Source organism: Schistocerca piceifrons, chromosome 9 (genome assembly GCF_021461385.2).
Source record: "Schistocerca piceifrons isolate TAMUIC-IGC-003096 chromosome 9, iqSchPice1.1, whole genome shotgun sequence".
Lineage (NCBI taxonomy): Eukaryota > Metazoa > Arthropoda > Insecta > Orthoptera > Acrididae > Schistocerca > Schistocerca piceifrons.
In genome coordinates, this window is record NC_060146.1 from 130,199,571 (window position 1) to 130,226,453 (window position 26,883).

Sequence of the window (26,883 nt, forward strand, 5' to 3'; positions counted from 1 at the left end):
AATGGCTACGTTCGCTGGTGCGGAGTGTGCTGGTTTCATAAAACCAACTCTGCAACAACTGTTAGGCATAAATTTCATACCAAATACGGTCAAGAACCCTCAAGGAGGCCTACAACTTACTCTTGGCATAAGAACTTTGTTAAGAGAGGTTGTTCACTGTAACATGATGAACCACCAGGTTGGCTCATAGTGTTGATTATGTCGAACAGGTTAGGGAGAGCTTTGCCCACAGTCAAACCAGCGCAACATGCGTCTTGAGAGACTGGCACTCCATACAAGACTGTTTGGCGAGTACTTCGTAGATGTGTACACTCGAAACCACAGAGATTCACAGTGGTGTAACACCTAAGTCATGCAGGTAAGGTTACTCGTGGGGAATTCCGAGCAGAAATGTTGCGTTGGATAGAGGACAGTTACACTCTCCTAAACACAATAATCTTCACCAATGAATCAACATTTCATTTCAGTGGATGGTGAGCACACACAACTACAGAACATAGGGCAGCGAAAATCCACATGCAACCCTGGAACATGTTTGTGACAATCCCAAAGTTAATGTGTTTTGTGCAGTTAGCGAACTGAAAGAGCATGGCACTTTCTTCTTCATGGAGAAAACTGTCACTGGTGCTGTGTATCTGGATATGCTTGAAAACTTTTTAATTCCACAAATCGATAATGATGACCAAGATGGGAAGGCTTACTACTAGATGACTGTGCACCACCTCATTTCATCATGGAAGTTGGAGGTTTCCTTGATAATCACTTCCCAGGTTGGTGAATTGGCCGTAAAGGGCCAACCACATGGCCACCACGCTCCCCAGACTAGACACCATTGGATTTCTTCCTCTGGGCTTTCATCACAGACCGTGTGTGTGATCCTCCACTAACAAACAACGTAGCCAACCTGAAAATTTAAATCTACTGTGCCATTGCACAAGTTACGCCCAATTTGCTGCAACAAGTGTGGGAATAATTTATTACCGGTGAAATTTTTGCCACATCACACTGAACCAAAATGACACTTGACACTTATGTGAAACTTAACATTGTTTGCTACAAAACAACATCTACCAATTCTGTAAATTATCACAGGAAATTTCTGTATTATTCCAAAGTTTTAAAATCTTTTTTGACTCACCCTGTATCATGAGAAAACGGCATCACCTCTGTGAAACAACAATTGTGTTCATCACATTTCATTTTGATGTCAATGAGGCCATAATTTGTCGTGTTTTTAAGATGTTCTCTGCCTGTTTTTTCCCCACACGAGGAATATTCCAATGCAAGCCTCTTTCATTTTCAACAGTTTGGCAGTTGCAGAAGAAATTTCACACAAGATTATGTACCAAATTCTTTATTTCGTGAAAATGAAAACCTACAACAACCTAGAAAGCAAAAACATTCCAAACACAAAGAAAGTACACTTAAAAGTAAATTGAAATGATAATTAAATCAAGACCCTAAGCTGTTGACAGACGTTGATGTACGTCAACGGGGACGGTTGAAAATGTGTCCGACCGAGACTCGAACCTGGGATCTCCTGATTACATGGCAGATGCTCTATCCATCTGAGCCACCGAGGGCACAGAGGATAGTGTGACTGCTGGGATTTATCCCTTGCACACTTCCCGTGAGACCCACATTCCCTAGTTAATCTCCACACACTACATTCGTGTAATGGGCAGGGGCACTACGAATGTAGTGTGTGGACATTAAGTTGGGAATGTGGGTCTCATGGGGAGCGTGCAAGGGATAAATCCCTACAGTCGCACTATCCTCTGTGCCCTCGGTGGCTCAGATGGATACAGTATCTGCCATGTAAGCAGGAGATCCCGTGTTCTGAGTCCCGGTCCGGGCACACATTTTCAACTGTTCCCATTGATATATATCAACGTCTGTCGACAGCTTAGAGTCTTGATTTAATCATCATTTCAGTCTAAGAGAGCTGAATGGTCACTGATGATATGTGTTCTTTCGGACATGTCCCAAATGTGTGCAGATACCATCTTCATATAGAAAAGTAAATTATGCAATCCTCTCTTGCAGAACTGTTCTGCTGAGTAGAAGATTTCATGAAGGGCGAGTTTACCATTTCAGGGGGGAAGTAATTTCTCACTAGTCTTACTGATTAAACATACAGCTATCTACTCAAAGCACAGTTCATACTATTATTACCATTATATCAACTGAAATGTAAAGAATTTGGGAGAGGTTTACAAGAAATTACTAAGAAAGGTTCAGGTACTTTAGCTCAAATATTCTACTGAAAAAATCATGGCAATTTCAGAAGAATCCCATTATATCTTATGAAAAACAAGCACACCAAGGAAACAGCAAAATTCTGAGCTGTGTGCTTTTAATAAACCCATGTTAATATTAAAATACTATTACTGTTCAGTAATTGTATTTTAATAGTAACAAAATACCACCACCAAAATTCTCTCAAACTTCTTGTGTATCTTCACCAAATTTTGAACATGTACTCTGTAATTTACTAATGTTTAATTTACAATGAACCAAGAGAATAATACTGTTCCATACCTTTACAGCTTCTTTGTCCTTTATGAATACTGACCGCAGCTGACCGTTCATCTCAAAGAAAACTTCCCTTTCACCTGCTGGTGTCAAGTCCTCAGCCATCGCCAAAGTCTTAATACCTAATGTTTTTCCTCTTTCTATCGTGACCTGTGCCAAAAATAGATGAGTTAAATTGCATTATATTTATGATTTACAAATTCAGAGGTCATTATCAAAGCATGAAAACTCTGCCAACTGAAATAATAGTTTACACACATCTTAAACAGTTCCAGTCAAACCACTGAAAAATAATGTCAGTTTTTTTTATGGACCTGTTGTGAGAAACATGGACAACTGGCAAACCAAAATTTCTAATACCACATAGCAGATACTGCACAGTATTGGTATCATCATCATCATCATCATCATCATCATAATCATCTCAATGACAGTACTGGACAGCTGTGCACATATTTACAGCACACCTACAAGAGTCTTGATTCCTCTGACCTTCGCTGAAATGACTTCACCTATTTTACAGCTGATTAGTAATTTCAGGCAGACAAAGGAAGTTCTCTGGATACACATACTGTGTATCCAGTAGTGTATCCCCACTGACTCGAAGTTCTTTTTTCACTGCTTCATATGCAGCTACCTGTTATTTTACAGGAGGAACTGTGACTAGTGATCCTGAACTATCACTACATGCCCAAATCATAGCGGGCTTCAATAATGTTGAGCGTGTTCAGTTTTCCAGCTTTAATAGCTAAAACTGAATAAAAATAGTTATAAAATATGAAGCTGTGTATATTCTATTCGTGAGGGTACAGTATTTGATTACATTAAAGTAAGAAATTCTTTCATAAAAATTAGAGGTATGAAATTTTCTGCACTCTCTTCGTCTAAAAATGAAGAAACAAGTGCACAACTAATTTTATTATAATTTTAATAATAATTAAATAGGACAAAACAGAATCCTAACTCTCATGAGCTATGCATGTGAGGGCTTGTTGAAAGTAATGCCACCAAATTTTTTATGTGAAAACTGCCAGCTTTTAAAATAAAACAGATGTTATTAGCATTCTACATCTTCATTCTTCGTGTCTACATATTTGCAGTCTTCTGTCTCTAGATGGCTCCAAACTGCAGCGTGTAATGCGGCAGTGTGTAATATAACTATGTCAAAATGTGAGAAATAGCTTTACGTAATCAAATTTTGAATTGGGAAAGTTCGTCTACACACAGAGCAACCTCTTCTTCAGACCACACACGAGTGCTGCACTACCTGCAGCAATCTGATGTCTGGTTCACTGTCGGTGATCATCTTCTATATCGAGGGTGGCCAATCGGCAGCCCACGGGCCGGATCTAACCCACTATTGGTTTCGATTTGGTCCACGGAAGATATTTGTGTGGTGGGTAGGAGGTGAGTGGCACGAGCCACTCTCGTTATACTCTCGCCGGGATGCATTTTCAGAACTTAGCCAGCATTCAGTAGGCCTTAGGATCGGTGCTCATTACGCAGACCAGTAAAAATTACAGCCAAGATGTGCCAAGTTCAAGCCTGCCTGTGAAGGCCTTTGTGAGGCCTTCAGCATACAGAGCGTAGTAGTTCTCGTTACTGCAGACATGTCATCCACGGATGGCTAGGCTTTATAAGAGGGATTTTTTGCCGTGGAAGAGATGGCAGTTGTAGAAATTCAAGCACTGTTGGTGATTAGTGGGTTTAATGTGGATAGAGGTGCGGATGAAGCAATCTAGAGTGGAGGTCAACATCCAGGAACGTAGAGGAGGACCAGGTGAAAAAGATGGGAGAAAAGACATCTCCTAATGTCCTTCAGACTCCAAACCAACTAACTCCTTCCTTATACACATTATTAAATACATCCTGGCCCACAACTACCTTTCCTTTGAAAGGAAGGCTTACAAACAAATCAGCAGCACAGCCATGGGTATCTGCATGGCACCCACCTATGCCAATTTGTTTATGGGCCTTTTAGAGGAAACCATCCTAGCCTCCCCAAACTCCCAACTCCTAGCCTGGTTCAGGCTCATTGATGAAATCTTCATGATCTGGACTCGGGGCCAAGACATGCTATACATATTTCTTCACATCCTCAAGGGCATAATCCAAAAATATTGACACTCTACAAGAACTTTCCTACAATATACGTACAATTTGAGCTATTTCGTAATCCGAAACTATTCACCTTGTAAGATACACTAAGTTAGCTCTCTGAAAATTGGACACTTACCTCAAACTCTTCACCAACTTTTGGACCAGTGAGGAAAATTCGAGTATCCAGTTTGTCAACTGGACCAAACTGTTTCCGGAACTTGAGGTAATCTTCAGTGACCTGAGGATACAAGGCAGCACTCATGACATCATTGTCATTGATATCTGGGAACTTCTCCTTCAGTTTCAATTTGAGAGAGTCAAGATCCATCGGTGGAAGGCTTGCTCCTGGACGCCCCTCGACTCGTGGCATTCCCTTCAGAACCTGTTGGGAAAAAAATAGTCATTATCATCCTACAAGAGCTGTAATAGGAAACCTTTCACAGAGCCCACTATTAGCTTTGTCTTTGTGGATCCCTGCTGTCAAAAACTTGATACCTGCATGCTACTCAAAGTTGATGGCTCAAAAGATGGCTGACAAGTTTAGTGGTTGAACCCCTATCTCCACAGTCTGGACCTGAGATCTCATTTGTAATAACTGAGCACTACTTCATTTGTGGAAAACAGGTAGTAATCCTGCTCCAGCCCACAGCCAATTTAGGCTGTGTTCAAAGAGCATGCAAACCTTTTAACACTTCTTCAATTGGCTTTGGGCTTGGATAGAACTGCCATCCATCTTCTACAATGTGCAGTTATTACAAATAAGAACTTAAGTCAAATCTTCTTCCTTATAATGCCTTCCCTAATGCACCACTAAAAAGCTATGGACTGTACTCTCAAAGTTTCCCTTTTTTTGTAAGTGATTCTTTTCTCTTTCATGTAACAAAACTTACTGGCTTTGTTTTTTACCACTTTGTCACCTCCTTGTTCACATCATTACTAATTTGTTCACTTCTGCACATTTTTGACGTGATTTATTTCTTTTTCTTATGGTATCTTTCTTGTAAGTGAAGAGCAAGTTAGAAGTTTGCATGTTATGATTAAAAGAAATGTTGCCAGATTGTATGTAACATTTTGCAAATAAACAGTTGCTCAATTAAAATACTGCACTAAACACTTTACACACAAGAGGGTAGTGGTGTTGAAAGTTTAGTTCTGATTTTAACTAATAATAATAATAATAATAATAATAATAATAATAATAATCATCATCTAGTCGTTTGGGCCTCCTATGGAGCACATAAGTAATTACTTCTGATTTAATTTCCAATTTTCCAATAATTTTTCCATTCGATCACAATGCTACTGTTTCTAAACTGCTGACCACTTTGCTCCCAATTTATTTTTTGGTTTTCTCAGTAGACAAGAATAAAAACCCTTCTTTTGAATCTTTTCTTTATTCAGAATTGTGTGTTTTTCAATCTTCATCACTTTCAGATTACTTCTGATTTCTTGGAGGCACTTGCACCAGGGAGATTTTTTGTGGTCGACATGTTCAAAACTTCTCTTTCATATCTGGTTTTCATTCATCTGGACCACATGGTCAAAAACATAATTGTATATTTCCTCATCATTACATCTAGTAGTTCAATTTTCTTCTACAATTACACCTGTTCCTGTACTGCTGTGGTATTTTACTTGCTCCAATATTTTTCTTATGATTTCCATGTCTTCTATTTCTCCCATCTTGGTGAATGTGCAGGCATTTGGTTGCATAGAAACATTACGGTTTTATTACTGTGACATAGTGGCGTAATATTACTTGAGAAGTGATAGATCTCTTACTGAACTCATCTTTAGTCAACTGAAAGACCATTTCCATATTCCTTGCATGTGTTTATTAGCCTCGTCCTTCTGCTTTACTTCCAAGATTTTTAAACTTACTGACCCTTAATTTTTCCATAACCTGTACTAATGAAATTTAGAGCATTTTTTATTTTTTCATATATTCTGCTTTTGCAAAAGATATTTTGTGTGTGTGTGTGTGTGTGTGTGTGTGTGTGTGTGTGTGTGTGTGTGTGTGTGTGTGTGTGTGTGTGTGCGCGCGCGCGCGCGCGCGCGCCCCTATCTTTTTTATAATACTATCATTATTCCATCCTGGATTTTCCATTGCTTGAATATTAAAACTGCATACTTTTAGCAATTAAAATCTTTAAATAAGGATCTATTTGATAGTTCATATTTATAAAACTTCACTGAAGTTTTTATGGTGTACTTGCAGGAGTGACAACTAAAATACTTTACTGTCCAAATGTACAAAAAGGAATGAGTAGTTCACCTTTGACCTGAAAGGTTCAGGGAATCCCCCATGGGGCTCTCCAATAGAGCCCTGCAAGAACTCCACAACAGATTTGGGGAAACTCAGCTCCTCAGCCTTCTCCTCCACCTGTTTCGCTGTCAGTTTATTCTGTACCATGAACTGCGCCAAGTCACCAACCACTTTCGATGACGGTGTAACCTGTGAAATTAAAATTATGTTACCCATTCTTTAGTTTCATATGAAAGCACAAGTCTCTAATAACTTCACAAGTTGGTTAACAAATTAGTTTTTTGTACTTTGACACAAGGAATGGACTTCCTTTACTTTAGAAACAATGTAAGTCAAATTTTAGTAGTTAATGTAGTTCAATGTTTCCATCTTAATACTAGGATAACTAGACTGGGACGGAATGTGTCATCTGTACAACAATGTAAGAGGGGGATGGTTCAAGAATGGGTGGCCCATTTTTTCCAAAAGTGATGGGGTAAACCTGGTACACTGTGCTACTAACACCACATCTTTCAACTGCCATGGTAGTTATGATCAAAAGTAATGAATACAGGGGGTTCCAGGTCAAATGATAAATATTCAAGGACATGGCAGGAATGATCACTCGAAGCCAAAAAGCCTATCAAACATAGGCTTTAAAACACATACCTTAAGATTTATGAGCACTTGTTCAACTGAGACATGTTTCACAGTAGTGAAGATGAACAAGAGCTCATAGCTCTCTAGTTTTGCATTCTAGAGCCAATGTTTATTAGACTTTTTTGCTCCAAATGATCATGCCCTTCATATACCTGAATACTGACCATTCCTCCTGGGACAGCATGTATATGTAATATCTGTATGCAAGTCCTTCCGATATTTGCACACATTTGGATTTACAGACTCCAAATATTTATCAAAATTTATTGTAAATCTAATCAGTTCAGACTTTTCATTATCACATACCATGCCTCATAGATTCAAAGTTGGTGACATAGGTGATTTGGGACAGGCTAATAATGTTGATTTAAGGTTGCTAGTGTAACATACGTTGTTCTTTCTTCAGACAGATACTATTTTACACAGTTCTCATTTTAAACAAATCTACGAGACACTACATACGGTGTTAGTCTCTTAGACAAACTATTTTACATGGTTATTATAAAAGAAATCTTTTGCACTATAGGATGATTTACTTTTCATACGTTTCCAGGTCTTCGATGTTTTTGAGATTTGGGTCACACTTTTCCTTCCAGGTTTTGTTTATAAATTTCATGCCAATATAATGTGGAGCTTTTTCATATAGTTTTAGTCCATGGTTAACTCACTCTATGGGTTACTTTGTCTGTCTAGTGTCTATAATACAACAGCAACTGCCCTAGAAAGTTTTGAGTTTATCGTTGTTTCACTTACCTGCCACCAGTCTTGGATGACCTTTTTAATGTAGTCTCAAAGCTTTGATTAGTTCAGTTTTCTATGACCCACAGAAAGTTACGTAAACTATTATGTACACTCAATGACTACTTAAGGGGAGTAGAACATCAAATAGGCCAACTTTGTGCAGGAGAGCCACCACAGGACACTGTAATTTCTACTGTCTATACTTTTACAAATATAGTCATAAAACTTTGTCAGCATGACCAGGTAGGATTCAGGAATCACACTCATAGCAGTGGAAGTTCAAAAATGTAACAATATAATTTTTTTTGCATATGAAATTTCATCTGTTTTACTTACTATTGGCTGCATTTGTTGCTATAGGTACACTTTTTTTTTTAATTATAAGTAAGGCAGATTCTTCAATGAATTTTGCACAGCATACAAACCATACTTACAGGTGTATGAAACTCTAGAGTTTATTTAATTCATGAAAAAATGAATGAGCTTTTACATTTTAAACTTCATGTTTAGAAAAAAACTCAGATTTTAATAGATTTGGAAAATTCTAGAGTTTCATACACCTGTAAGTATGGTTTGTATGCTGCGTAAAATTCATCGAAGAATCTCTCTTACTTATGAAGAAAAGTGTACCAATAGCAGCAAATGCAGCCAATAGTAAGAGAAAAAATGATGAAATTTCACATGCAAAAAAATTTATTTTGTTATGTTTTTGAACTTCCACTGCTATGAGTGTGGGTCCTGAATCTTTCGTGGTCATGCTGACAAAGTTTTATGAATTTACTTGTAAAAGTATAGACAGTGGAAATTAAAATGTTCAGTGGTGTCCCTCTTACTCCCCTCAAGGTCTCCTCTGATCTTTGGACTACACAAATTGATTACAACTACTTAAAGGGTTATATCAAAACACCACAATCCTTTCGAGAAGCAGGTTGTTCACATCTTGGAGATATCACTGCCTCTTCACTATTTTAATTTTAAAATTTGAAACTTGGCCACTATGCCATAGTAAGCTAAAAAACAACAGACTAAGAGGTTAAGAGATCAATATCAACATTAAGGGCTGAAACAGCATGCAACTCCCATGGTTTTCATTCCTCACTAGACTATAACTTCCCATAATGACATTGTGACACCACTACATCACTTTAATACAAGGGTTGGAACTAAAATAGTGGCAACTATTTATTCACAACTGATACAAAAGAGTTACATGTTTGCACCTGTTACTGTCATTCAAAGTAATCACCAGTGTTGTGTAGAACCTGTTGCCAGCTATTTGTAAGGTGTAGTATACCATTAGCAGAGCTTGTTCTGTTGATGGTGCGAATGGAGCTGCCTACTGCCTGTCGAATCTCTGGAACAGTTCTGAAACAAATGCCAGGAAGTGGTTCCTTCATCTTCGGAATCAAATCAAAGTCACAAGGACTCAAGCCCGGGGAGTATAGTGGATCGTACAGTACTTCCCAGTCCCATCGATCGAACAGAGCCGCCACAGTTTGCGCTGTACGTGCCCGCGCATTGTCGTGCAAAATGATGGGTGAGTTGCCCAGAGAGAGTCACCGCTTCTTTCACAAAGCTGGTCGCAGGTGGTGGTCCAAAAACGAACAGTAATACTGTACATTGAAGGTCTGCAGTGGAGGAACGTAGTGCATTAGGATAATACCATCACAGTTGTACACAAGAATCACCACAACTTTAGACCGCTCCATTCGCACCATCAACAGAACAAGCTCTGTTAACGGTATACTACACCTTCCACATCGCTGGCAACCGGTTCTGCACAATGCTGGTGACTACTTTGAAGGGCAGTAACAGGTGCAAGCATATAACTCTTGTATCGGTTGTGAATAAATAGTTACCACTATTTAAGTTCCAACCCTCGTATTATCGTGATATACCTTCAATCTAAACTTAGATCTAGTTAACAACTAAATATATGCAGGTAGAAGAAGAGGGACAACTAAATATATGCAGGTAGAAGAAGAGGGACAACTAAATATATGCAGGTAGAAGAAGAGGGACAACTAAGATTGAATAGAATGAAGTCACTGAGATTGTTCTCCACTCTCACCTTAATAATATCTCCTAAAAGCATATTGGCTTCCCTGTAGGCCTTCTTGACATCTTCAAAGAAATCTCCAAGGCCAAGAGAGTAGGCCTGGAACTGCAAATTCGTGTACTGTCCACCAGGGATCTCATTCAAATACACATCTGCATTCCCTGATTTCATGGTTGTCGCACACTCGAACGGTCCGTAGAGTGTACGTGTCTGCTCCCAGTAAGCAGAGTACTCGCTCACATTACTCAAATCAAGACCTGCATAGAAGAGGGGAAAAATGACAATTAATTAAGGAAACAAAATAACACAATATTACAATATTAATTAATTACTATCACATTCATTAAAATAAGGTAGCAATTGACATTTCAGTGAGTCAAGAGGTCTGTGTCAGCCAATGCAAAACCGTTATTCTTTTCAGCATCATATGCTTGTTATGTTCATTGTTTCCTAGGTGGATGTAGTTGGGTGTTTCAGCATGCTTGGAATGAAAAGGGAAGAGAGAGGCAGAATGGGATGTCTCTTGTAGCATGTCTCAAACTTTTTTTATACCTAAATTATCCAAAGCTACATCCACCACTGAAATTAGTGTTTTTTAAACATTTTGGTACCTGTACGTCCAAAGCTTTCTTCAACTTGACAGTTGATTTGAATAATGCCATGCTTTGCAAACGCATGGCCTTATTGGAGGTGGTGTGTTATTGCCATTCAGCATTTTTCACATCTGTTTTGCTTTTCTGCACTACACACTTCACTCCACACAGCTCTCAACATCTTCAAAAGCATGTATCACCTCCTCTTGCACCAATTTTGGCATCTAACTTTTCAGGAATGCTCCTGATTGATGCTGCAATGTCCTCTTGAGGAATCGTCTGCCATTTTTTTGGAAGGATCTCCTGCAGGACCTGTAGCATCTCTGAATAGTGCTGAAGGTTCTTTCTCACCATCTGGTCCCATACATGCTCAACAGGATTCAAATTAGGGCTCTGAGCAGGCCAAGCCGTAGTGCAAATCTCCGCTTCATCCAAGAACCCTTTAACAATTCTTGCAACATGTGGGTGGCCATTAGTGCATTGTCATGTGTTAGTGTAAGACTATCACCAACAAATGGAGTGAGGGCCACAACCTGCTTCAAAGGATTCCCTCCTCATACTAATGTGTGCTGGTAGTCACCCATGCTTCACAGAGACCAAATCCATCTTTGCAGTCATACTGATTCCTGCCCACGCCATCACAGAACCATCCTAAAAAGGCCTTCTCCAGACCGTCTCTGTACCATCAGGTGATCACAGACTAAATTTCAACTCATCATTGAACAACACTTGTTCCCACTGTTGTACTCTCCAGCCACAAGATCACCCAGTCAACAGGTATTTAGGAAATTGGTTTTAAAAAATTACTTCAAAGGCTCCAGTGAAATCTTTGCAAGTTTTCTTTCAGAGCAACTTTGGCTGTGCCTACGTGACAAGTTGCCTGCCTTTCAGAATCAAGACAGTTCTGCCCAATTAAAGCACCTGACATGAGAGACCCTCAGCCCTTTGCTGAAATTGCTTGCGAATCCACCCCACCAGTTTTAGCCAATAGTGTGTGTGTGTGTGTGTGTGTGTGTGTGTGTGTGTGTGTGTGTGTGTGTGTGTTACAGATCATGTGTGTGGATGCTGGAGGGCTCAGCAGAGCAGAACACAGTTGCTTCTCTCTCTTGTAATCCAGATCTTAACTTTTTGGGAAGGCGTAGCCTCTGGTTCTGCATCCCATCACCAGCACCAATGCAACATGATACCCCTCCCCTCCTGTTACCAACTTTATTTAATTGTTCAACCTTCTAGACTGGCCTACACCGGGTAACTTTCTCCCTAGGTGTTCCCTTCATATTCCTTACACCAAAATATGTATTCTCTTTCTTTGACCAAACTTCCTGTTTTGTCATTTAACATCTGCCCTGAATGCCTTCTCATAAGTCCTGACTGCTCAACCTCTTGTACATTGTCACTGTAAGTCAGATGCAACAACCTCCTTCCCTCTTCCTGCACATGTATTTTGGCATCAGGAGTGGGATTTGTTTTCACCACTTGGCTCATAGGGTTTGGTGATGTGTGGTTGGTCAGTATTCGCCACTGCTATTCCACTGCGAGAGAAGCCTGGATGCTGCAGTGCATCTTCTACGATGCCGTTCCAGACACTATTTTTGTTCATTCCAGCGCCCAGGACACAATCTACTGCCTGCCTGTCACACCAACACAGGCACGCCGAGTACACCGAACTGTGCCTCACAGCGCGTGCTCATGTTCCACACGTGGCGGCCCCATTTGCGTTCACAGCCAGCCCAGTTTCTCCATCGCTGCCTGCTAACTCTCAGCCGGCTACCGAGACACGAAGAAACTGTGTGATGCGTCCATGTCATTGCTGAGGTCCACGGAACACGTGAGCCTGTTACGCACCATCAGCGTCACCTCCCTGCTGCAAAAGCCACCCGCCACCAGCGTCACCCATTGACACCGCCTGTCTGACAAGTGCAGTGTGGCTGGCCACACCACCACACTGTTTACCAGCCAAAATGTCCACGAGACTTTCCGGTTTGCTCACTTAGCCACTTTAGATGTCCTTTGTGGGATATCCGTGGCTCTTCAGAACATATTCCAAGTGTTATGTCCTGTTATATCATTCCCACAGGGTCCGCCCCCAGTAAGCTGAGTGGTCAGCGTGACAATGTCAATCCTAAGGGATCGGGTTTGATTCCTGGCTGGGTCAGAGATTTTTTCCGCTTAGGGACTGGGTGTTGTGTTGTCCTAATCATCATCATTTCATCCCCATCGATGTGCAAATCGCCGAAGTGGCGTCAAATCGAAAGACTTGCTCCAGGCGAACAGTCTACCCGATGGGAGGCCCTAGGCACACGACATTTTTTTATTCCCACAGGACCTCATGAGAATAAAATCAGATGTGATTAGAATAAGGGAGGGAAGGGATCATATACCAGAATACAATTTAAAGACTTAAATATCTGACTGTCACAGGTTTTGGGAAATGGTAGAACACAAATGTGCACATTAATGAACTGATCGCTGTCAATTCATACAGATGCCGATCTAGTATAAATGGCTAAAAAACATAAATGTCTTGTTTTCAATATAACCAATACAATAAGAATATTGACACTGGCTCTGATATTTTTAATAGACAGAGTGAAAACACAGTCTGACCACCCTGGTGATGTACAATTGCAGTACAATTCATTTAACAGCCCACATCCTTCACTTAAAGCACAACATTCCTTTCATGTGACACTTCTGACATGGAATGTGCAAACTTCTATGTTTAACTGTCACACAACATGATATCTGTTAACACCATTTGTAGCTCACTTTACTTATACTTAACAGCAGAGTATGCTATACAGGAATCAAAACACTCTCTTCACACTTTCAATAGCAACCCACATGTTCACTACTGCTGCACTGTCCAGTCCTCAATACTGCCAACCTGTATGTTACTTATTTAATGAGCAAACACCCGTATAATGTATTTTCAGATTGTACACTGATAACACTTACCCGTGTCCAGGTCACTGCCTTGTAGTGCAGCTACTATGGCACCCATGCTCGGCTGTGACGTCATTCCGGACATGGAGTCCACGGCAACATCTACTACATCTGCACCCGCTTTTGCACACTCCAGCATTGAAGCCACTCCCGCTCCGGCAGTGTCGTGCGTGTGGATGTGGATCGGCACATCGGGGTGTCGATCACGTAATGCAGTTACTAGGAGCTTGGCTGCAGAGGGTTTGAGAAGTCCTGCCATGTCCTGTAACCATACAAATGTACTTTTACAGCCACTGACAGTACTTATTGGACTGATGTCACAATGAATAGAGATTCTCGTACCCACACTATATATTAAATATTCTCGTACCCACACTATATATTAAATGGAGTGAAACTGCAAGCCAAAGAGAGCAAACATACCGATGGCTAAGAGAGTAGCTTATGAAATACACGAAAATTTCAACAGGTTCTTCTACTTTTAACACAGCAAGGTAGGACTACCCTACTTGTTATACCACTCCTGACAATATTATTTTGTACTGTTTACTTGTTCTAATTTTGTTAATAGTGCATGTATGACAATTATACAAAATAACTTATGATTTCTGCTTTATTTTATTACAGTTATTGTTCACAGGATAGTTTCCAGACCACTGAATATAGCAGTACATTCAGTTATTATGCAAATCTTTTATTTAACAGAATACTCATGATTTACAATTCATATTTTAAATCATGTGAAGTTGAAGTTTCCAGTAAGCAAATTGCTGTTTGTTTCTAAAGTGAAATAGCCACTTAAGCCCTCATTCTCCCTTTTCCAATAAACATGTTAGTTTTTCTAAAAGCCTATGTGTTTCAAAATTTATTTGTATTCAAAATTTTTGCAAACTAGGAAGTTCCAATCTTACGCAGTGATTATTATCAAAATTCAGTGCCGTATTTTCCTAGCCCAGATTTTTCTGATTATTCCAAAATATCAAAAATGTCTACTTTTACTAGAATAACTTGTTAATTATACAATTTGGAAAATTTCTCTCTCTCTCTCTCTCTCTCTCTCTCTCTCTCTCTCTCTCTCTCTCTCTCTCTCTCTCTCTCTCTCTCTCTCACTCACTCACTCACTCACTCACTCACTGTGACAGGGTGCGTGCGGCTTGGGTGGTATGTGGTATGGGTGAGAAAGTCATTGTCTTATTTTCTTTTCTCACCACCACCACCACCACCACCACCACCAAGAAAGAAGCCAAACTATCTGTGAAACAATCTGCGACTAATTTCAGATAATTTGTAACATTCCACTTCCTGGCCACACCAGTGTACACCAGAGCCAGTTTCTGGTATCTATGGGAAAGAGGCTTTTGTCCAGCCTGGAGATATCAGGCCAGTCTTTTCATAAGCCTATCTACTATGTTCAGTTCAAGAACCAGTGATTTGGCGTTTTCCGGGAACTGTTTCAAGTAAGCTTTGAAAAGCCCCAGAAGGAAGCAGCTCTTTGCTGAAGAGTGTGCTAGCGGAGACAGAAAAAGTTCAACAGAAGTGCTGAATTCTGTTGCTGAAGTTGACTGGCTGAAAAGGCTAAAAACAGAATTCTCTGGAGCTGCTCAGAGCTCATACGACTGAAAAGTTGGCCAATAGCTCTCTCTGGGTTTGTAGGAAGTGACCACATGCACTGCAAGGTGAAGACGGTATTTTAAATAGAAGGAGAGTAATGCTCAGTAATCAGTCAAGTGCGCTGCCAATATCAACCTGTAGGTCCCGAATTCTGCTAGAGTTAGTTCTAGTTTTCTAGGTGTGCGTTGAAATTTCACAAATGTGCATGTGCTAAGTACGCACACATCTCAAACTAGGTCATGGAGTCAAGATGGAAGTTGTCAGCGAACAAAATGAGCCCAGCAAGCTTAAACTAAAACCAATTTATTCCATTTGTTCCTACAGAAACTTTAGTGCAGTGTTGCTGAGCATCTTTACTGTGATGACTTTGAACTGTTATCTTGTTATTTTTTATGGAGCTTGTCAGAGGAAGTCCAGAAGCCAGATTAAGGCTCTGTAGGCCTGTTAGCAGTATAATACGCCAGTCCAGTAGTCAGATTTCCGAATCTTTCAGAAAGTAGCTATACACATACAGGACTTTAACTATACTTTAGAACAATACGAATTTTAAGAATGTTTCATGGGTCTGAGCAAGGCTGATGACCCTTATGTAACTTATTTAATAATATAGTAGCACTAAAGATGAAGTAGGGCCAGCTAGTAAGTGCTTCTGAGCAAGTTTGCGGAGCAGTACACTCCGTAACTTGTCTGGCACACAACACGTTGCTACGAATTCACGAATTCGCCACAAAAGCTCCTAGGGCAGACAAAAGAAATGTTTCAAATTCAGAGCAAAGGTTAATTAATTTCCAAAGCATAGTGTGTTGACAACTGAATTTATGATACAAAGCGCTCATCGTACCTCTAAATCTCACTATTCTACTATGTATCAAATGAGGAGACTGAAGAGCTGAGAAGAAAAACTGCTACACCTACCTTTATTGACAGTATGTGTGTCCCCGCTTTGACAAGTTCGTCTGACAGTTTGAGGTAGTAATCCAGGTTGTACTTCGTGCGGTTCGGGTCTGAGACGTCACCTGTGTAGCTAATCGCAGCTTCTATGACACCACCGGCCTTCCCCACTGCATCCATTCCCAATATCAGATTTGGGAGGTAATTGAGGGAATCAAACACACGGAAAATATCCATGCCATTCTGGACAGAAAGCTCACAGAACCTGCAAAGGACACAAAAAGTAATGCACCATATCTACACCAAACCATTATAACAGGTGATACACTGTTGTTATGCCGCTAAGTACACTGTTGTTATGCTGCTAAGTACACTGTTGTTATGCCGCTAAGTAGACTACAGTTCACACACGAAAAATTTATTTCATTTGTTACTCAGTAACCTGAGCAAAACAATGTCTATGTCATAACAATTTATACTGCTGAGAAGGGGGTCAGAAACTTATGGCAGCCCACCTTTTACATATGACATAACGGTACAGATTAAGTATATGTCAACCAGCTGAAAGGCTCCTGTCAGTACACAAAAAGGCAACTACACTCCTCTGTAAAAGACCGACTGAAAAGAGGGAAACCAGCTGCCTCAATCCTCATTCCGCCTTTCTCACAAAACTTTTGACATGCGAACAAGTTCACACTCTTAACACACAACATTCTAAATCCTTTTACCAAGTCCCTCTTTGCAGTGAAGCATTCATTCTCAACATTCTCCCTCCCAATGCCACTGTCTGTATGTCTCTCTCCAACTGTCTCATTTTCTCCTAATGGCAATTTCTCTTATCTGTCTCTTCCACTGTCACTGTTTTCATCCTTTTCTCTCGCTCTTCCTTACCACCGTCTCCTCCACCTGGCCCTTTCACTGTCTCTCTATCCTACTGCTGTTTTGTTTGTCCCATTCTTTTTCTCTCCTACTTCCATTGTCTCTTCCTTTATCTCTCACAGTCTGCTGTCTTTCTCTTCAACCAATACTACTACTTCTCCACACGTGTCCCTGTAAATGGTTTTGACCCCTAAACCAGTAAACTTCAATATGATGGGGGAAAGTGGCAAATTTTTTTATGTCAAAAGCATCAGACACATCCAAGCACATGTATGGTCTCCACTCATCTCCTCTCTTATGTTCCCACTGCTTCTACTTCCACCCATTTCTACCTCTCTTTTACTGCCACTGTCAATCTCCTCTCTGAGTGACAGAGATGGAATGAGGATTGAGGCACCTCATTCCAGAACACACTCGCCTTTATTGGGCTCAGACAGTAGCATTTTTTTCCAGCTGGTTCCTTATTTTCCCTGTTACATAAGGGTGTGCTGGTTATATAAAATGAGTTCCGTAAGTCAGTATAGTTTTGGCAGCTATTTATATACTTTGAACCATTTAAGAAAAAAAGTATGCATAATATAAGATTAACTCAAAATCATCTCCCATACCATGCAAGTTCACTTTAGAATACTTTATGTAGAAATGCACAACATTTATAGGCTACACCTACAGTATAGGGGGGAAAATGTGGTGTTTTATTTGCAAATATAAAGCATTTTGTACAAAAACAATTTTTTGTAAGGTGCTCACATCATCAGGTGACACCATTGATTAACTTCCACATCAAGACAGTCCAATAGTTGTGAAGTGCCCATTATAAATAGACGATACATCATCAAAGTTTTATTGGTGAAAAAATAGTGACTAAAACATAGTTTGGTGACCGCAGAACCCTTTCGGTTATCCCAGAACTCTTACTATGTGTTCACTACATCAGTTAAAACTACATTTACACTTTCACGCTCAATTTTACGTGCATGTTTTACAGAAATAAGCATGGTAACTATAAATGTCTGGATCTCAGTAATAGATAATGACACTGAAATATGTTTCAAAGTTCCCTTGTAACATCGTCTTAATAACATATTGCAAAAGCTTGCCACAAACAGAAATTATAGAAGTGGCCATCCCCACAACTGGTGCTTTTGGTACCCAAAAATTATGGTTTTCAGTGTTTTCTCAGCAACCACCCATGAAGACACAGTCTTTTGAAAGCTGTGTAAGGCTCACCCTAGACATCAACTAATGCTAAAGAACCAACTAATTTGCTCAGTTTGCCTGGGCTGCAAGAAGCATCTGATGTTTCAATTTTGAGCCTGTGCTGTGGGATAGCTAGAGTATGCCCATTCTTCCTAAAGATATACAAATGTTTGCTAGCCAGAGCTATCCAAAACATTTGACCTCTTAACTCTGTGGCCAACAGAACCCAAGATATGACCATCGAATTTTTATGTACACTTTTGAAACATATTGCACAAGGTATTAGAATTACAGAACTGCAAATAGTCTCTCACCTTGAGGATTAAATATTGCACTAAACACCTTGATCTACTCCATGTGCTATGTAACTTTATTCTTCATATGGTGATTGCTGGGTATGGTTGTAATGATCCGTGCCTCATTCACTGTGTTCCATATATGTCACCAAAAGGGGAAACCTTCAGGAATGTGGAGCAAGGTGAAGCATTCATTTACAAAAGACAAATACTGAATACTCTATTAACAATAGAGCAAAACTGCTTAATCTATTCAGAGCTAAATTTAACCAAGTACATTAGAAAGAGCACTGCCACTTTTTGGAAAGAGTTACTTTCTCCTTAGTTACACTAAACAGCTGCTCTTTATCTAGTACTGGCAGTTTAATATTTACTTGATCACAACACCATTTTTTAAAGAAAATATGCACCTTTTAGAAGTCTGTTTACAGTACATTACTACTTGTCATACAGTTTACAGCAAACACAGCTACTTACTATGTAGCTAACAGAACTTTCCAATACTTAATTTTGTTTTGAAATGGTCACAATTTCCCACTTCTTGCTTAAGGGTTTTGTTGAAACCTTACCACCAGAGTACATAACTTGAATCTTAGAGCAGGAGGCTAAGTTTACATGAAAATTATTTTGCGTTTCATATTGTGAGTGTTTACACCTGAGTTCAGTTGAAACTGATTTTTACTATCGGCAACAAAACAAATTACCGAGTAAATGATTGGGAATTAAATTTAAGAACTAGAAGATCCTTACAAAGGCTTCTGCAAGACATACAGTTTTCTGCCAAATGCACACTATTTATTTTAGGTGTAGTACCCCACAAGATAATTCCATATGACAAGAAGAGATTGAAAATATCCCAAATAAGCCAACACTTTTGGCAATATATAAACACAATGAGAGATGCGTCGAAGGGGGTAACACACTGAACTCAACTTCTCGATCAGTTAATCCACTTGTTGACTCAGTTGTTATACAGCTAGACAGAAAAGAATAACAACATTGTGGGAAGGAAAGGATACATTGCAACTCAACACATAGAGGAGGCGTTAGATGCTGAATGGTAAAATGAAAAAGACTGCTAAAATATTTAACCTTTTGGACAAAGCCACCTTCCCCCCCCCCCCCCCCAAAATCCCTCTGTCTCTTTGCGTTATCAGTCTTCTGACTAGTTTCATGTTTCCTGTGATGAATTTTTCTCCTGTGTTAACCGCTTCACTTCAGAGTAGCACTTGTACCCCACATCCTCAATTATTTGCTGGATGTATTCTAATCTCTGTCTATCCCTACAGTTTCCTCTAGTACCTTGAAGTACCTTGGAGGTTATACCTTAAGAGACGTCATACCATACCCTCATCTTGGCAGTGTTTTCCATATGCTCCTTTCTTCACAGATTCCACAGAGAATCTTGCGATTCCTTGTTCAATCCACCCGATTTTTAACATTCCTGTGCAGCACCTCATCTCAAATGCTTCAGTTCTCTTTTGTTCTGGTTTTTCTACGGCTGCTTCAAATTAACTCTTAGGTCTGAACCAGTAAACATGTCTTTACCACGAATGCCTTATATGCCTACGTTAGTCTGCGTTTTATGCAGGTGCCAGCTAACCAAAATTCGAAAGAATAAGGAAGCCATTTCTTCTTCACACCACTTCTCAGAACAGAACTGCTGAAAGCTCGCAGGAAGACACTGTAGTGTACGATTGATTTGAAGAGCATTTTATAGTTACTCAACTAGACGTTCATTTTAACTTATAACTTATATTTGAAACATTATTAAGGTTTACTGTTCACAAATCCTGCAGTTATTATTTTTAAATAAGACCTGTAAAGTAGCAGTTTAAATACAATGACACATCCCTTTACCACTGGCAGTGTAAAGTACAGTAGTTTTGGCATAAGCACAGGAACTATTGGCTTGGAGGGTTCACTTTATTACTATGAAGTACTATCAAATTTCATTCTGTAACTTACTTGTACACAACATTGTCTGGATAGTTTGTGTACCCAACTGCATTGGCACCTCGCAGTAACATTTGGAAAGGTATGTTAGGCATGGCAGCTCTCATGTCCTGCAACCTCTCCCAGGGGCACTCGTGCAGGAAGCGGAGCGCCACGTCGAAGGTAGCCCCGCCCCAGTTCTCAGTTGCAAAAAGCGGAGAGAAACGGTGGGCCACATACGGAGAGATGCGCAGCAAGTCGTGCGACCGGACACGAGTCGCCAGTAGGGACTGGTGGGCATCACGGAATGTTGTGTCCATGAGCAGGAGCCCCTTGTGCTGACGGACATGCTTGGCAAAACCCTCTGGTCCTTCTTTCTTCAGAATGTCACGAAGACCTGGCGGAGGTGCCAGTTCTGTATGCAGAAAAGCAAAATTTTCAGAAATGATGTTTTAAACTGTAAATTGAAACATTTATCTATATGTACAAAGAAGAGGGTCTGTCTGTTTGTAATTCATACAAATCTATAGTTTTATTCCAATCTTGACGAAATTTTGCACACTTTACCTTCAAAACAAGAAGAAGATAATTGTCTACTAAAGATTTTGTAATCTGACTTTAAACATATATGTATGTAATATATACAAAAGGGAAAGGTTGTTACAGTGGCAATACTTGTCTTGGAGATAGTACCATCAGACATCACTAGATCGCAAGATAAGTGAAAGCTCAAGAATTTGACAGACACGATTGCAAACTTTTATTTATTGATTATTTGCCATTGCTACACACGAAACATACCTTACAAGATATTTTAGTCCAAATTTCACAGCTATTTTATTATTAAAATCCACAATTTTACACAAATGCTGAAGCAAGTTGTCGATGCACTACCAACACAGGTGTCTAGATCACGGGCCAATCAAAAGATCAAACAGAATCCAAGACTTCCTGAAATGTAACATTAACACTTTGAACAGTTCGAGTCATACTCAAGCACAGTCCTACTTGAAAAAGGGGAAAACTGAGCTGAAACAATGTAACACATAACACAATATAACACAAATTCTCCAGAAACACGTGAGATACAGTACTTATCGCAAAATGTAACAACACATGTGTGACTGATATTCAACACCCTGAGGAACACCAGGCAATGCGGCTAGCCAGCAATACTGGGAGAACCTGAAATCTGACAAAATTTCAGAGGCTCTTCAGAGATATTTTCTGAGGATTTTAGTACAAGGGAGGTGTAGTTTCTGGCAGTTCATTACAGAGTAACTGCATTTCATCTGATTTTCTAGCATCATTTACATTTGTGCAATGGCGCATATGTAATCAGTATGTGCTGTGTGTCTAGTTTGGAAATAAATTTGTTCAGATCATTCACACATCAGTGACATCAACTTTACTCTTTGCATTTAACCCCGCACCAGAGGACCCTGTGTGAAATTTTTGCACTTTTACAGATCTAAATAACGATGTATTTGGAACAAGTGTAGTCACTGGGATAACGGTAGTTGTGGGAATGAAGAGAAAACATGATCAAACATGCAAGAACACTGAAATAATTATCATCAATTTATGGGGGTTGGTTACATTGGATTGGCTGATGTCATTTGACAACTATCCTATCTCTCTGAACTTGTTTGAGCCTCATTCACCTGTCTATGAGCATTGGACCAACAAAGTTGAGTACACGTTTGCAGAATACACCAACATGATCATCTGAATGGCAAAGCTCACAGTAATGCGCTCATCGCATTTATCAAAATAGTTCTGCACTATGTCGGATTCCATTGCATACCCATTTCGCCACAATTACACAATAGCTTTGACAAAGGGTACCTTCACTGTCAGCAGGCACGAGTGTGGTGCTCCTAGGAGATGCAGCACACCCAAATTTGAAGAGGCTGTACTTTACCATGCTTGTCAACACATACAGAAGCAACTCCTTCATCTATTAATTAGTGGAAGTGTTTAACAAGTGATGTACTGGGTTATGTCTAACCAATTACTTGTAAAAGTGGATGTTTTACCATCATGTTTTCAAATGGTTGTAGTAAGGAAATGGTACACGTCTGGACATGGGTTCCAATGCACAATATTGCATGTTAATTCCCCTCTGCAAGTCCTGTAATTTTGTAACGGGAATTTCCAAACAGCCTGTACATTTCCATGCCCATAATTTTGAACAAAATTCTTTACAGAGCTTTATAATGCTTCTGTGTAAAGGGTATCTGATGTAAGAATGTAATAGTCATGTACTTTTTGATTTCTTTTTTTTACTTTTTTTTTTTTTTTTTTTTTTTTTTTTTTTTTTTTTTAGGGATACAAAAATATCAGTTGATTTAGTTACCTTTGAGAAGGCTACAGACAATTGTCCGAGTGTAAAGGTGGGATTTGGTAAATACAGTTCTGCTCTTTGAAGCTTTTGTCCTTGTGACTTGTTTATAGTGATAGCATATTCAATCTTGATAGGCAATTGTCTCCTTGTTAACTGAAAAGGTATGCTTGAATCAGATGTTTAAGTTTATCTGTGGTATTACAGCAGTCTTCCCGGTGTCAATAATTAATGAGCAAAAAATATAAAATGAGCAAAAAATATAAAATAAATAAAAAAACAAGTAAATAAGTGTAATTTACTGCTCATGATGGTATACGACTGTCATCAAATGCTTACAATTTCTAACTTTCAATCTTAATATTTATGTTTCCTGAGGCAGAAGAGAAGTTTAATGAGAAATACGAATATAAAATACAAAGGTTTATATAAATGCGAATGTATAGATTAGAACATAGTGTTCTAGTACCTGGCATGTAACTAAGGTCTCTCTAACTGTATTCTGAGATTTTAATTGCACTTCATACTCTATGTAAGCACTTTAGGCCATAGAGGCACTAGGTAAATCACAATTCGAGGTGACAATGACAAACATGTTTGTCATTTCAGAATGTATATTTGTTTAGAAAAGTCAGTTTGTACAACAGGAGGAGATGGTGGACTATCGCAGTGGCCACAGTTATTATCTACAACAATGCTGTATACAAATTATCCAGTTAATGAGTCCTTGAAAACAAATAAAATGGTACTTGTAATAAGACAAAGGGGTTTCCTATTCGTGATTAGTGAGTTAGCTACATAAAATATAGGTATAATGCTGGTCATCCATGATGCCCTTTTGCCTGTGGTAGTTAAAAAGTCCCTTATGTTACAATCTTCCACATATAGTAAGCTTTGGTGCAACATTGGTACATAATGTCAGAAGCCAGTTAAAAGACCTTCCTACCAATACCTCATTTATTTCTGTACGATCAGTATGTGTTGAGAGAAAGGGATGTTTAACATCAACACTGGACGGTTCTCTTTTGGGTTTGTTTTTCCTGTAGTGTTAGTTGTACATTAACAGTGACACACAGCAGTACTACAGGTAGGGTTTCTGAGGAATAGTTTGACAATAGGCACCTGGTGTACGAGTTCACCGAATACAATGGAAGTGCGACACTGTGGTGCTTTGCTGAGCTGTTCCTACAGCAATGGCAAAAATGTAACTGTGTATGTATTTCTTCTATGGGCTGTTGTATTACTCTGTGTTTTCATAGTATGTTTGGCTCATTGCATACTGCAGGATTTTTCAATGTTGTGAAGGTCGTTGGAATCACTAACCAAATAAATTACATATAATTACATCATAGGATCCGGACAAAAATATGGAAACACCAAAAACACACTATATTACCACATCTAATACAGTGTAAGTAAATTTATCATTTAAAACAGCTTCCAGACATATCAGAATGGATAAATGAAGGTCCTGAATCGTTTTCAAGGGAATTTTTTACCATTCTTCCTCCAAAGAATACATGTTCATAGGGTTAAATGGCCACTGTCATTTTGCATAAAATAATTTTGAGTATTAAATTACATCACCACTGCTGATGTTTCAACTGAGTTTGCAGCAGTTCTCTTCAAGGCAGTTAACTGGTGGATACTGGTGAATGTCTTCCCCTCCATGCTGTCTAGTTCAGTTATCTCGGGGGGGGGGGGGGGGGGGCATGGTTGAGGCATGGCAACAGGAAATCAGCAGCTGGTACCCAGTGGAAGTACGGGGGTGGTTTGAAAAGTCCTCGGCATCACCAAGAGAGATCAGCGCTAGCGCAATGAGTTGTTCAGGTGATATTGATGGACTGTTAACTGTAAACACATGCCGTGTCATTGCTCTTGGAAGAGAGCTGTGGCGTCTTGGAAGAGATGTGGCTCTGTTGTTGTTCCCGCATAGTGAGGATGGAGGGGTGGGGATGGGAGTGTCAAGATTCGAGCTGTGATTAAGTACTTTGTAAAGAAAGGTATAACAGCAAAGGACATTCACGCCGATTTCCAGAATATACTTGGGGACTCTGCTCCTTCATATTCCACTGTTGCCAAGTGGACAAATGATTTAAATTTGGTTGGGAGAGCTTAGACGATGATCCGCGCAGAGGTCGGCCAAGAGGTGTCACTACTCCAGAAATCATTGTGAAAGTACACAAAATGGACGTGTAGGATCGCCGATTGAGTGAAATTGCTCCCGCTTGCCAGATGTCATCTAAAAGGGCATATCACATTTTATCTGAAGAATTAGAAATGAAAAAATTATCTGTAAGATGGGTGCCACGGCTCCTTATGCGTGCCTGCACACATGTGCCGTCGCCATGGCAAAATTACGTGAACTATGGTATGAATTGTTGCCACACTCGCCTTATTCCCCTCGTATGGCTCTGTCAGATGTCCATCTCTTCCCAAAACTGAAAATTTTTCTTCGTGGATGAAGATTCACTCCAAACTAAGAACTGATAGCTGGAGTTGACAACTATTTTGCAGGCATGGAAGTAAATCATGGAGATGGGATCAAGGCACTGGAACATCGTTGGACCAAGTGCACTAATCTACAAGGAGACTACATTGAAAACTAAAAAAGTTTCAGTGACTTAAGTAATTTTTTCTATTCCATTCAGAGAATGTTTCAAACCACCCTCGTATTTTCCTTCCGTGAAGAGACACAGCTATTATCTAGTAGCCACTGTTTATGCTTTTAAGCCAGGGTCAAGTGGTGCTGCTGGTTGGCGAACACACCTTGTCTGCTTCTGCTGGATCATTGGCAGGCAGGCTGTAGGTAAGTTGTAGCCATCCTCTCTGTTCAATTAGTTAGAGCATTTAATTATTTTGATAACCTCCCCTCATTTTATGCTGCTACATCTATGGCCGCCAAGCATGCACGCGAGGTTCTTTAAACTGACATGATGGCCACCTTCCTGGTGGTGTCCAACTACAGCTGATCTGTTCCCCTGCCCCAGCCGTATGTAACATTCAAGCTATGAAATGTGAATGCCAATGGGTCTCCCAATTTCACAAAACAAACTTCACTGCATTCACTTTCAAGTTCGTAGATGCCTGCAGCGTGAAGAGTGTCTCTAGGATCCTTCATGGGCCTCAACAGATTTCAGATCTGAACACCACAATGCAATATGGGTTTAATTCCTCCACGACACAACATTGCCTACATGGTCGCTGATGACTCTCGCAGAATATAAGTGAGCAAAAGGAAGAGTTTCTGTATCACTGCACCTCATAACTATTTGTATGTCCCTGTTGTTACATCCACTTACATGAAATGTTGCTTTGGGAGTTACATACAAACCTCCTACTAGAGCACCATGGGCAATAGCCTACCATACACTATTCCCCTTAATAGCAACCAGCTTTCAAATTGTCCAATGACATCCCAGATATGACATCAGTAGCCACTAATAACAAACAGACAGTATATAGGGGAAGACATTCACCAGTATCCAGCACTAAGCACACTGAAGAAGACCACTGCAAAGTTAATCAAAATTTCAGTAATTAATTGCTTTAGTGTCTATAATAATGAGGCCTAATACTCAAAATTATTTTGTTCAGAAATGCTCCAAATAATGTCACAATCATTTTCGGTGCCGCCTCTAGCATTCTACTGAAATTGCAGTACGGCAACATATATTTGTACTTTAATATTCCTTTAAGGGATTGCTTTACAAAGTAATTTTAAAAACATAATATATGGGTTAAATAATCCAAACCAAGAAAGTTGCTCTTCACAACACTTTTGCACTAAACTTACATTGCTAACAGAACTTTTACATGAAGCCTTGATGATCCAGCCTGAAGAACCC

General features: G+C 39.7%; 1 protein-coding gene across 6 annotated transcripts in view; it reads right to left on the reverse strand.

Annotated features, from left to right (window-relative positions):
- Nucleotides 1–26,883, reverse strand: part of LOC124717211 (pyruvate carboxylase, mitochondrial) — a 371,895-nt gene that overhangs the window by 10,997 nt on the left and 334,015 nt on the right. For all 6 annotated transcript variants that reach the window (XM_047243993.1, XM_047243997.1, XM_047243992.1 and 3 more), the window contains 7 exons: nt 20,725–21,106; nt 16,406–16,646; nt 13,892–14,141; nt 10,353–10,597; nt 6,911–7,090; nt 4,772–5,017; nt 2,542–2,685 (listed from right to left, as the gene is read on the reverse strand). In XM_047243993.1, the coding sequence (XP_047099949.1) occupies nt 2,542–2,685; nt 4,772–5,017; nt 6,911–7,090; nt 10,353–10,597; nt 13,892–14,141; nt 16,406–16,646; nt 20,725–21,106 (1,688 nt within the window). The remainder of the gene's footprint in view (nt 1–2,541; nt 2,686–4,771; nt 5,018–6,910; nt 7,091–10,352; nt 10,598–13,891; nt 14,142–16,405; nt 16,647–20,724; nt 21,107–26,883) is intronic.